At 35.4% G+C, this 12707-nt stretch overlaps 2 protein-coding genes across 2 annotated transcripts; one reads left to right on the top strand and one right to left on the bottom strand.

Annotated features, from left to right (window-relative positions):
• Nucleotides 1-6831: 6831 nt before the first annotated feature.
• Nucleotides 6832-9547, top strand: LOC140989890 (obtusifoliol 14-alpha demethylase). The gene is made up of 3 exons (XM_073459399.1): nt 6832-6971; nt 7158-7665; nt 8378-9547. Exons 1-3 carry the CDS (start codon nt 6862-6864, stop codon nt 9374-9376), a joined length of 1617 nt encoding a protein of 538 aa, XP_073315500.1. The 5' UTR covers nt 6832-6861; the 3' UTR covers nt 9377-9547.
• A 307-nt stretch (nt 9548-9854) lies between these two features.
• On the bottom strand, nt 9855-12434 carry LOC140990376 (cytochrome b-c1 complex subunit Rieske-4, mitochondrial-like). Its single transcript, XM_073460053.1, has 2 exons — nt 12175-12434; nt 9855-10666 (listed from the first exon to the last, which is right to left on the bottom strand). The coding sequence occupies exons 1-2, from the start codon at nt 12347-12349 to the stop codon at nt 10023-10025; spliced, it is 819 nt and encodes a 272-aa protein (XP_073316154.1). The 5' UTR covers nt 12350-12434; the 3' UTR covers nt 9855-10022.
• Nucleotides 12435-12707: the final 273 nt, after the last annotated feature.

Below are 12707 nucleotides of genomic sequence, written 5' to 3'. Positions count from 1 at the left end.
AACTCTACCTAGAACCCTCTTGTTTTATAAGATATAATATATATAATATAGATTATCAAATGTTTTTTTTATTTCATCGTCTATATTTTTTAATTTTATAAATATTGGTGTTCCTCACGAAAATTGTGGGACGTGCCAGACATGTGATCGTGTCAAAGTTGTGAAATAATCTGACTTCTTCAATCAAATGTTGAGGATCTCGATTTGGTCGTACGTTCTAACTCCTTCGAAAATCTCTCCAAAACGAAAACATAAAATGAGGAATATGATGAAATTACAGGAGGAATCCATTAACAATATTAAATCTAATTATGTTGCTATGAACTTGATCAACGTTTTTACAAAAAATTTGAAAGAATATGTAAAAAATTCAAATACTTGACTGTTGAAAATTGAAATAAACGAACATAGAATTGAGAGAATTCTGTAGAGCTTTGCTGTAGAATTTGTCAACATCTTTGTCATGTCTTTTTCTGATTTTTCTTTCCTGTTTTTGTTCAACTCCACGGAGCAGTTTAGTCATCTTCCACGTTTATTCATCGTGGATCGTGGATCAACTCATTCCATCGTGGTCCTTAACCGATCTCTTCATGGGCTTGTCTATTGGGTTCTTCATGTTTTTAAGGCTTCCATTGTTAGTGGGTTTCAAATGATTTGGGATTTGCAAAATATAAGCTCAACAATTGGATAATAAATCTTATTGTTGTTCACAATTAATAATTTAAAGCTTGTATATTAAAAAGTATATGCATAAGCACTCTTTGATTTGTGAGATGGAGAGGATAAATTAAATATAATGATGATAAAATAATATATGTGTATAGTAGATCGATGTACGATTCTAATATTATGTAATATTTGAATCCGATAATGAATAAAAACTATGAAATATAAACGTATTATCAAATAATACGATGTAATTACCTGAATCACTATTAAAAAATAGGTGAAAGTATCAAGAAAAAAAGAACTTATACTAAAATCCTTATTATCAAATCAAAACTTTTGATACATTTCCTACATGAATAAAGTCACTGACCAATAAGTTTTATCTGTTCTAGCTCTTCCTCAGTCTAAAAGTATTTAAATACTCTTATTTATCACATAACAAGTTTGATCTCCAGTACTATAAAATATTTAGCTTCTATAATGTGTCGTGTTTGGATTGAAATGAGAGTGAGTTTATGGCATTGATGTTGCATTGCTCAAATTTCATTGATATTTGTACATTAATGGTTTTATCGATCAATTGTTTAGGGCACGAGTTATTTAAATAAGTAGGTAACGATCGACACATTGAAATGAAATAAGATAGAAATACAACCAACTTCGAAATGAAATAAGAATGCAAATAAAATGATATGTCTATTTTTTCAGATAATGGAGATATATTTAATTATATAGTTATATATTTTAAAATTTAACATTTTCAACATAACATTATTGTATATGTATTCTTTATTTTTAAAAAACAAATTTTGGTAAAAAAAAAATTAGGTTGAATAAATATATTTTAAAAACAAGATCGACATTAAAATCTATATATGAATTTTTTGTAGTATTAATTAAATAGTTAGTTTGATATTTTTTCTTTTCAAAATATAATTTTATTACAAAAATACTTTTTCAATTAAGTTTATTATTATTTTATAAAAAAAAGTGTAATAAATTGATTAAACAAATAAATAAAGGAATGTTTCATTATTATTATTTTTCAGAAAAATGTAATCTAATATAAAAAAAAATTGATAAATAAAAAATATTGGACAAACACGTTAAATATTTAAAATTTTATGGGACTATTTTAGATTATTAAATAAATAAATATAAAAGTAATTATATGATTTTGGTGAACATATTTAAAATAAAAAAGCTGAAAAATATTTTATCTATAAATTTTCATTATTTTTTTGATATAAAAATTACGGAATAAATTTATTAAACAAAATAATAAAGATAACGTTTCATTATTATATTTTTAAATAAACTAATTGTTGGGTCAAGCATGTATGAGTGAGAGTAATACTTGTACGAGTGACTATGAGTAAGCGTAGTACTTGATCTGATTGGTTAGATGAACCGTAAAAAAATGAAGTCAGATCTTAGAGAATAATACTATCCATGCTTGGGACAGAGTTGACGGTAAGAAAAAGTAAGACTAATCTATAGAGCTGTCAATCGGACCGGCCCGTGTCGGGTTGGGAAGTGGTCGGCCCGTGGCAGGCCGGCCCATCGGGTTGGTGGGTTGGGAAATCCCAGCCCATCCCACCAATAGATGGGCCGCGGGTTGGGTTGGGCCAACCCACGGGTCTAAAAAAATCTAAACAATTTCAATACATTTGCTTAGTTTTGCATACTGTAGTTCACCCAAAACAATTGACAAAAAACGATGTGCTGTAATCTGAATAAAAAAAGGTTGTTGGCGGTCAAAGAATCCAAAGATGAGTAAATGTTAAAACATGAAATGCCACAATTGACAGTGAAATAAACGAACAAAGTGCTAAAAAATTAAAGAGTTCAAAGAAATTAAAGTTCATCAAACTAAAAAAAAAATACAATTTTTTAAATTTCATTAATAATGAAATCATTCATATCAAATTCTTCTCCTCCATCTTCATCCTCTCCCCCTTTATCAATATCAGCATTTGATCCCTGATTAGACAACGCTGTTTTAACACTTGTGTCGTCTTCATTACCTTGATCAACATTAAAATACAAAAATACGAATGTAATTAAAATTAAAATAATAATAAACTAATTTATCAACTAAGTCAACAACAAACTAGAAATTTGTAAACAAAATTACCAACGTAACCATGCAACCAATTGCGAGTGCAAATAAGAGCTTGAATTTTTTCAGGAAGTGTACAACTTCTATACTTGGTAAGCACACGAACACCGATGGAAAAAGCTGATTCTGATGCAACAGTAGTAATTGGAATAGCCAAAACATCACATGCCATCATTGCTATGGTGGGGTACCGATGTTTTTTATCCTTCCAGTATTCCAAAACATTGAATATGCAAATTCAAGTTTTGGCTCCTCCAAATAAAGATCAATTTGAGATTTTCCAACATTTGTAATTGTCTAGCTCTCATATGCCATCATTTCCTATATTAATTGCAATAATTATGATATGAAAATATAAATCAATTAAATAATACAAGAAAAAAAATATTAGAATACTTACATAAAAAATGCTTTTGCTCTTTCCTTTACCTTCTCCTGCACTTTGGGGAGCAATTTGTGTGCTAGAAGCCAACATCGAAAGCTTTATCCGTGGGTCAAGAATGGCTCCAAATGTAAGCACCATGCTATATTGTGTCCAATACTTTTCAAACTTTCCCAACATTCTTTTACACATATCACTTATCACCTCATCTTCATGCATTAAATTTTTCTTTAACAAAACTTCAATCTTCCAGACTTGCATAAAATATAAATTTCATGTAGGATAAGAAGAACCGGAGATCAAATTGGTAGTGTCATAAAATGTCTCAAGGAACTCACATATTTTTTCTCCTTTTTTTCACTCTTCACTTGAAGGACAAAATTTATAATTCTTGTCATTGAATTGAAGGAAAACAAAAGCTTTCTTATACTTGATGGCACTATCAAACATTAAATATGTCGAGTTCCAACGAGTAGACACATTCAATCGCAAACCAATACTAGTATCAATGCTACCGACTGCTTTTACACATTCTTGAAACTTCTTCATCCTAGTCTCCGAACCTTTAACATACTTGACTGACTCTCTAATTTTATTCAAAGCAACAACAGCGACTTTCAAACCTTCTTGTACAATTAGATTCAATATATGAGCAGAACAACGAACATGAAAATACTCACCATCACACAATAAGCTATCATGCAAAGAGAGTTGCTCTTTCAAATTATCTTGCATGTTGTCATTACTAGATGCATTATCCAATGTCAAAGAAAAAACTTTTTTCTCAATTCCCCACTCCTTCAAAAATTCAAATAATTTTGCTGCTAATTCAACTCCTGAGTGTGGTGGAGGCATATGAGAAAAGCTAAGAATTTTACTATTCAACTTCCAATCATTATCAACAAAATGAGCAGTCAAGCAAATATAACCCTCACTAGTGCACGACGTCCACAATCCGAAGTTAAACAAACTCTATTATGAATAATAGCCAAAACATGCTTAAGTTTCTCTTTTTCCCTCAAATAGATTCTTTTAATATCACAAACAAGAGTGTTTCTAGACATACAAGGAACATCGGGATTTATATATTTCATCCAAGCTCTAATACCATCATACTCAACAAACGAAAATGACAAATCATGTCTAATGATTGCACAAGCCAATAATTCACGTACAATTTTTTGGTCTATTTTCTTAGACCTCATCTTCCCATCTTGATCAAGAATCATTTGTCCTACATCATGGAACTTCAATTTGCTACAAGTTTTCTGATGACGCCACAACGTAGAAGTTCCATGCTGTTTAGTCCCACATTGATACTGTTTTTTACATCCATTACATTCAGCTTTGTCTAAACCATCAATCCCTTTGATTTTCTTAAAATACATCCAAATATCAGAAGTTTCTCAACGTCTTTTTGGTTTAGTTGAACCCTCATCATTCTTATGATTTTTCAGTTCATCAACATCCACATCAGCAGTTGGAGTTTGAGAAGAAACGTCCATTTCAACAATATGTAAATTTTTTTTCAAAAACCTACTGTAATTTTGAATTCAAAATTTAAAAATACAATCATTTCAATAATAACTTGTATTCAAGAATATATTCAAGAATGTATTGCTTCTGCTCTTGAAACACTAAAACCGACTACTTTATGAGAACGGACAACAGCTGCGGGTCAAGTAGTAGATGGGGTGTTACTTGGTGGGCGGGGCTTTGGAGTAGCAATGGAAGCTCTCCTGAAATATCTAGGATCACTGGATCAGAATATGGAAATACGTATGCACTAGGTACAATGGCAATGTAGTTTCTTTTGGATCTCTTTAAAATATCTCAATTTACATGGTGATGTTGAGAATCCAAAACATTTGCAACTAGTATCATGCAGTATAAGAAACGAAATAAAATTTTAGAAAAATAAATTAATTAAGAGACGTGGCAAAAAAAAAACATCATAAATTGAAAAAAAAAACTAATAAAATGAATAAATAAAGCAAAATAGAGGTTAAGCAACCAACCCACCAAAGCTTGAACAACCGGGAGATTATAAAAGTTTAGATTAACTTGAGTTTTGAAAAATAGAGCCAACAAAAACAGCATTTCGGGCTTTTACGGAATCTAGAATAGGGAAGAATCTTTGGAGAAAATTAACGAGTTTGAAAACTTATAATCACTTCCCACTCACCGGTTTAAGGCGCTGATTTTGAGCTTTATTGAATTCAATGGCTTCCGCGACCGCTAGTCCGCCTTCCGCAGCTATTGGATTTGGAGAGTTGGTGGTCGGTGGAGGCTGTGGAGCGTGGAGTGTGGCTGTGAGAAAATGAATTATTATTTAGGTTTCTCACTTTCTCGGTCCAATACTCCAATTGTCCAAAGGTAGAATTAGAGTTAGACTATTAGTAAATAATTTTTTTATTTAACCCATGGGCCATGGGCTAACCCGAGCCCATCGGGTTACGCCCAATTCAACCCACAGCCCGAGCGACTGGGCCCGTTTAGGCCCGAATTTAAATGGGCCAACAAAATCAAAACCCAACCCATTAAATTTTCTTGTCGGGCTGGGCCCGCTGGCCCAGCCCATATTGACAGCTCTACTAATCTACGAGGGATGTGAGACAATATCAGTAGATAGATACACATCTCTCCGGACTCATGTACCTAAAAGTCCGACCCATTAGAATCCAAATATGTGCACTATGCGTTTTATCATGTATAAGGACATAAAATTACACATTGACTAACAATTATAAATTTTGACCTAATGGTAATCGTTTAATCATAACATTTGATATCAAAGTAAGATCATGAGTTTAATCCTCCCAATAAGCACATTTATATGCTTATTGGTAGAATGTTGAGTTAAGATTGCATGAGTGAGAAGTTCTAGTACGTAAAACTGATGATGTTACGCTGTTTGATCTGGTTGGCTCGATGGATCGTAAAAAAATGACGTCAGATCTTAACGGATAATAATATCCAATATAAGACAAGAACAGCAGATAGATACATACTTTTATGGACTCATAAACCTAAAATGTAGATCCATTATCATCCAAGTAGGTGTACCATGCATGGTCACAAGTATAAAGTAATAAAGTTGCACATTGACAAATCACTATAAATTTTGATCTAGTTTACAACGCTTTATCTTAACATCAATAAAACACATCAAAAATTTTAAGATGTGCATAAAAATAGAGAAATTAATTCCAATACTTACATAAAAAAAGAGTTCTAAGTTTATTGTTTTAAAATTGGTTTCATGATGAGGGAGAAGTCACACGTGTCAGGAAGTGCTTGACAAAATAAATCTTATGAGGACTAAATCAAAATAATAAAACAATGGAAAGAGGGATTTTAGTCTAATTTTTTAAGTGCTCTCCGATGTTAGTGTATGTTATGTCCGAAATATTTCTTCTCATATTTAATATTATTAGATCATATTCGTCTTTTGTATTTTTATAAAAATCGACATATATATTGATAATCTAAAACACAAACATCGAATGAAAAATACTCAAAATATAACATAAAATAATTAAGCACAAGTGGCCTCACATTTGTTTAACACTGAGATGCCCATAGTTTATGCACAAAACGATGGATGTAAAGGCCAGCAGGACACCTCATTGATGGAGATTTTGCTGGGGGGATTCCTATTACGTGTTAATTAAATTAAAATAATATAATGAAAATAATAATAATAACAAGGGTTTCCATTTGCTTGTCTTTAAATGTGAGTCCACACTACAAAGATCCAACGCCAAAAGCATACACAGTAGATCGTAGCATTATCAGGTAAATCTTTCTAATACCCTAATTCGTCGATTTATGGTGTGTATGTGTGTATCTTCCAGTGTGATTCCCTAGCTTTGATTTTATACGCCATCATCTGTTTCATTTAATATTTATTTTGTGTATTTGGGTGGTCGAAATTGAAGTAGGATCTTTGGATTTATTTATTTTTTTGCCTGCAATTTACAGAATTTTTGGCGGAGCAATGACGGTATCCATGGATGTGGAGGAATCACCCCCTGCCTACGAGCAAATCATGAGCGTGGGGCTCCTTCTGCTGGCCACTCTCGTGGTGGCAAAATTTGCATATGCATTGATAATTCCAAGATCCAAAAAAAGGCTGCCGCCTACGGTGAAGTCATGGCCGGTGCTGGGTGGCCTGGTGCGGTTCTTGAGAGGACCGATTGTGATGCTGCGTGAGGAGTATCCTAAGACTGGGAGTGTGTTCACTCTGAAACTCCTTAACAAGAACATGACTTTCCTGATCGGGCCTGAGGTTTCTGCCCATTTCTTCAAGGCACCAGAATCCGAACTCAGTCAGCAAGAGGTGTACCAATTCAATGTGCCTACATTTGGGCCTGGGGTCGTGTTTGATGTGGACTACACCGTTAGGCAGGAGCAGTTCAGGTTTTTCACTGAGGCTCTTAGGGTTAATAAGCTGAAAAGTTATGTCGATCAGATGGTAGTGGAGGCGGAGGTATTCTCATTTCTTCGTGATTCATATTATTTGTTTCATAAGTCTTTAAATGGTACAAATGTTGTGACTTTTTACTTGGGAAAAACTTGTCTGAGCAAAAGTATGATCAAAACTCCAAATATTGCCAGTTAGAACTGAATCTCTCCCATAATCTTGTGGCATTATGTAAAACCAAAGACATATTATAGCAGGGGACCGAGTAGTGAGGGGCCATTTCAAGGTCACACGCAAATTAGTAGCTTGCAGCCTTCACACCGTTCAGAAGGTCTTACCAGTTTTTTGAAGTTCGCCTTTTAGGTATTATACAATCTTGGGATGTTAGTGATTCTGGGCCCTTTCCTTTTCTTATTCAACTGATTTTACCTCGCATACTTGCCAGATTACCTCATTGAAAGATAAGAGTGTTGGATCCCCATTGTTCCTTTTACGTATGCTCTATATTCTTGATTGAGAGGAGATATGTAATGGCAGAAAGGTGAGGAATAATTGAACACATCTTAGCCAACCATTTTGGTGTACAACGAAGCAAATATTCATTAAAAAAATCCAAGTTGCGCTTTCAACCTACGAAATATCTATCATCAAATCGAAAGAAAAGAAGGAACGTGTATATATATGTGTGTGTGTGTGTGTTTGGTTTAATCATGTAATTGTTCATTTCATATTGTGGAAAAACTAACTAGGCCTATCTTCACTTTCTACAATTGAGTAGGAGTATTTCTCAAAATGGGGAGAGAGTGGTGAAGTGGATCTGAAGTATGAGTTGGAACACCTAATCATATTGACAGCGAGTAGATGTCTGTTAGGTGAAGAGGTTCGTAATCAGCTTTTTGAAGATGTTTCTGCTCTCTTTCACGATCTTGACAATGGAATGCTTCCTATCAGTGTGATATTTCCATACCTACCAATTCCAGCCCATCGCCGTCGTGACCAAGCTCGTAAGAAGCTTGCTGAGATTTTCGCTAACATCATAAATTCTCGAAGACAAACAGGCAAGGCACAAAATGATTTGTTACAATGCTTTATAGATTCTAAGTACAAAAATGGGCGCTCTACGACAGAGTCAGAGGTTACTGGCCTGCTGATTGCTGCTCTTTTCGCTGGTCAGCACACAAGCTCCATTACTTCCACGTGGTCAGGGGCGTACCTTCTCTGCAACCCAAAATACATGTCAGCTGTGGTGGATGAGCAGCATAAATTAGTTGAGAAGCATGGGAATAAGGTTGATTATGACATTTTGTCTGAGATGGAAGTCCTATACCGTTGCATAAAGGAAGCCCTGAGACTCCACCCTCCACTTATAATGCTTCTACGTAGTTCACATAATGACTTCAGTGTGAAGACCAGAGAAGGTATCGAATACGACATTCCCAAAGGCCACATTGTAGCCACATCACCTGCCTTTGCAAACCGACTCCCACACATCTTCAAAGATCCAGACACTTATGATCCTGACAGGTTCGGACCAGGGAGAGAGGAGGATAAGGCAGCTGGAGCTTTCTCCTACATATCTTTTGGTGGTGGGAGGCACGGTTGTCTAGGGGAGCCATTTGCATATCTGCAAATCAAAGCAATATGGAGCCATTTGCTCAGAAATTTTGAACTGGAGCTTGTTTCACCTTTTCCAGAGACAGACTGGAATGCCATGGTAGTGGGCGTGAAAGGAAAAGTTATGGTGCGGTACAGGCGCAGGGAGCTTTCCCTTAAATAATTGGCTGAAAATTTCAGTAGCTTCAAGCGATGAGATTTTTAGTTTGTGGAGTGTGTTGGATTTTCTGCTGCATATTTTATTTCATCAGACTCTAATTGTCTATTTTCCAAACCTTTTGAATTGCTGTTGAGCTCAAGATGATTTCTTGGTTGCCTGAAAGTGTTACTTATTTATCTGGCCGGTGTAGGCACACGAGGTGGTGCTTCATTGAATTTCTTATTTTTTGCATCTAAAAAATAAGGTTGATATTCGATTACGAAAGTAGCATGCTGACAAAATTGGTCATCTAGGATATTAGCTCCTATGTATTCGTTCAAATTCTACACGACTAGAAATTTACAGCTGACGACATAAACAAACCTGACTTGAAAAAATATAATGATGCACACAATGTCTTCTTATTCCGTTCTTCGAGCAAAACAAAAGTGTAAACTATTTCACCTAAATGATAATAATGATAACGTCATTGAGAACTCGATGAGCGAAAGAAGCTCTTTAAAAGGAAAACAATGACCAGTAGCCAGCATTATTAGGGACACACTGCACAGTCAATACAAATTTAAGTCAAATCACATCACAGATGATCACAAACAAAATTGGTCCCAGATTTGATTGCTATATTACGAATATCTAAAAAAGTAAATTTTCAGCCAACCAATAGCTTGTTTTCTTCCAAGAAGCTATAAGTGGGAATCTCTAGGTTGAATGGTGCGGGTCCTTTGCGAATCCTGCCTGAGATGTCATAGTGGGATCCATGGCAAGGGCAAAACCAACCACCAAAGTCACCAGCATTCGGCAAGGGAATGCACCCCAGATGGGTACACACCCCAACCACCACAAGCCATTCTGGGTTCTTGACCCTCACAGAATCCTCTTGCGGATCACGAAGAGATGCAACATCAACACTGTTAGCCAAATTGATGTCATCTTCAGTTCGACGCCTAATGAAAACTGGCTTCCCACGCCACTTCACGGTAACAGTAGCCCCGGGTTCAATGTTGGATAGATCCACCTCAAGTGAAGCAAGAGCGAGGACATCTTTAGTTGCAGACATGCTCAAAACAAATTTGAGGACTAGGAGACGGGCCAGTGATGCATACACAAACCTGCCACCAGTCAAAACAAAGTATGCAAATGCACGTTTGCTGGGATCACCAGGTGGATACCGCTCATGATTGTGCTCATCGTACACAATCTTTGAACTGGGATTCTTTATTGCAGCCACTGTAGCTGGGAGATCTGGAGTCATACCAATCTCCTGTCCAGGCGCAAGGGCACCAGATGAAAATCCTGGAAAAATTTCATCAAGGTTCATAATATATCATTAAAATCTGCGAGGTACCTCATTTGTAGAATTGAATAAAATCGTTGAAGAAGTTAAAAAAATTGAGTTCAAAATAGGAGCTAACAAGAATGATTAGTAGCAGACAGCTGTACAGATGTAATACATTGCCGCGTTCATAATCATTAAAAATTAACAATATTTAGATTGAAACAAAGTTATATTTCGCAACACAATGGGGCTAGACAAATAATCAAACACCTGATTATCTTCAAATCAAACATTTGTAACACGTTAATAAAGGGAATGACTTCTGAGAAGTGGAACATGAAAAGAAGAGAAAAGAACACCACACCGATCAAATTACAGGATCTGACTACGACAAGATGTTGCAAGAACACAGCCAAAGGAAATGCCTGAAGCAAATAAGTACAGCTAGCATGAAGCAACCGAGTGAAAAAGCAGGATTATGTACGGGTCGACTTTCAATCTGATGTAGCAGTAGAAACTGTAAGAAAGCTCATCCACACACAGATGCTCAATCCTACACTCTTTTCTACTTTAGCCTGAAAACAAAATTCAGGCCGCAAAACAATCAAGAACAAACAGCATCAAGCACCCAAACAAACACTCTCCGATGGAAATGTCTCCAACATACGCGCATACATTTCAGATTCAAGCCATAATTGCCCGCTCAGTCCTTTTCATCAGTAAAAAGACAAAGCTTAACTGCTTGACATAGAATATTTTTAAAACAGCACACATCCTGTTAAACAGATTTGCATCTGCATGTAAAACTTCAAGAATATCTCAAGGAAAGGCTAGAAAATTTTCAGGTAGTTTACTCCACAAAAGAGGGTAAGTTGATGTTATGGCACCTTCGGAAGAATTATTGTCTTTCGAAATAATTGCTATAAAAAAATTTCCTCATAAATAATTACAGTGGCTCACACTCGTACATGCAATGTTGTGTGTTGTATGATATCATTAACGCAGTAGGTTAGAAGAACATATATTCATACCAACCTCACGATTGGGAGAAACAAGCTTAAGAATAAAACCCCAAATCCGCGGAAAAGAGCTCATTCAATGGATTTATTTTTGTCATCCAAATGAAAGCAAAGGCAAAAATTTTCATAAGCAACAGCATATTATTCAGCATCAAAACTCGTTTCTACCAGGAGACGCCCACATCAAACAACACCCCGGCCACTCAATTATTAAATAAGCACCAAAAAGTCAATATCACATCAAGAAATCCAAAAGGTTGGAAACAAAATAATTATCACACAACCAAAATCACAATCTGACAGGCAATTTCAGATCTTGCAAAGACAGCTCATTACACCGGACGAAACAATCAAACACCACATGCAATCCCATCAGTCATTCATGAAAAAGGTAATACTAACCCAATACTTCAACTTTATAAAAAAAATACAACCTAATCGTCCACTAAAACGAGGAAAAAACAAAACGAAACACAAAAACGAAACTATGACGGACAGCGCCGAACCTCTGATTTGATCCAGATATGAATTGGTATGAGGAGGCGAGGAAATGAATGCTGCGCGATCATCGGAAGATGGATGGATGGCGGCGAGAGGGTTTCGGGCCGAGTAGGCGGCCGAAGAATTCCGACCAGACAGCCATGAAAGAGATGACAGCCTGCGCCCCGCTACTCTCAACATCTTAGATTGATGGAGATTCTCTTCTCTTCTGTGTTAACTCAGATAAATTTCGATCGACTTGGATGCAAAATTATATGGAAAATGTGGTGAGCACGATAAATACAAGGAAATTCAACAAATTTAATTAAATATAAATTATATATATTTATATACTTTAGCCACAACGAAGAGGAAACCTCCTTAGCTGAACTGCATGACGAGAATAACTCTTGATGTTTTGGATTTGGACTTATGTTCGATTCCGGAGAGCCGCAACTTATTTTATTTTTGGCTGGACTTGGTCGTGTGGTTTAAATCTACTATTATATATTTTACTTAATTTGATTCTTTTTTAATTTTGGAAATTCTAATTTATTTT

This window comes from Primulina huaijiensis, chromosome 12 (assembly GCF_012295235.1).
Source record: "Primulina huaijiensis isolate GDHJ02 chromosome 12, ASM1229523v2, whole genome shotgun sequence".
Lineage (NCBI taxonomy): Eukaryota > Viridiplantae > Streptophyta > Magnoliopsida > Lamiales > Gesneriaceae > Primulina > Primulina huaijiensis.
This window is presented reverse-complemented; position numbering and strand designations above follow the sequence as displayed.

What these genes read in the sequence shown, in the direction of transcription:
- LOC140989890 (XM_073459399.1), top strand. Translation starts at nt 6,862, where the DNA reads ATGAAAATAATAATAATAACAAGGGTTTCCATTTGCTTGTCTTTAAAT. An exon ending in GTAGATCGTAGCATTATCAG is followed by an intron (nt 6,972 to 7,157) that starts GTAAATCTTTCT and finishes TGCAATTTACAG; the next exon opens with AATTTTTGGCGGAGCAATGA. An exon ending in AGATGGTAGTGGAGGCGGAG is followed by an intron (nt 7,666 to 8,377) that starts GTATTCTCATTT and finishes ACAATTGAGTAG; the next exon opens with GAGTATTTCTCAAAATGGGG.
- LOC140990376 (XM_073460053.1), bottom strand. Translation starts at nt 12,349, where the DNA reads ATGTTGAGAGTAGCGGGGCGCAGGCTGTCATCTCTTTCATGGCTGTCT. An exon ending in ATATCTGGATCAAATCAGAG is followed by an intron (nt 10,667 to 12,174) that starts GTTCGGCGCTGT and finishes AAATTTTTCCAG; the next exon opens with GATTTTCATCTGGTGCCCTT.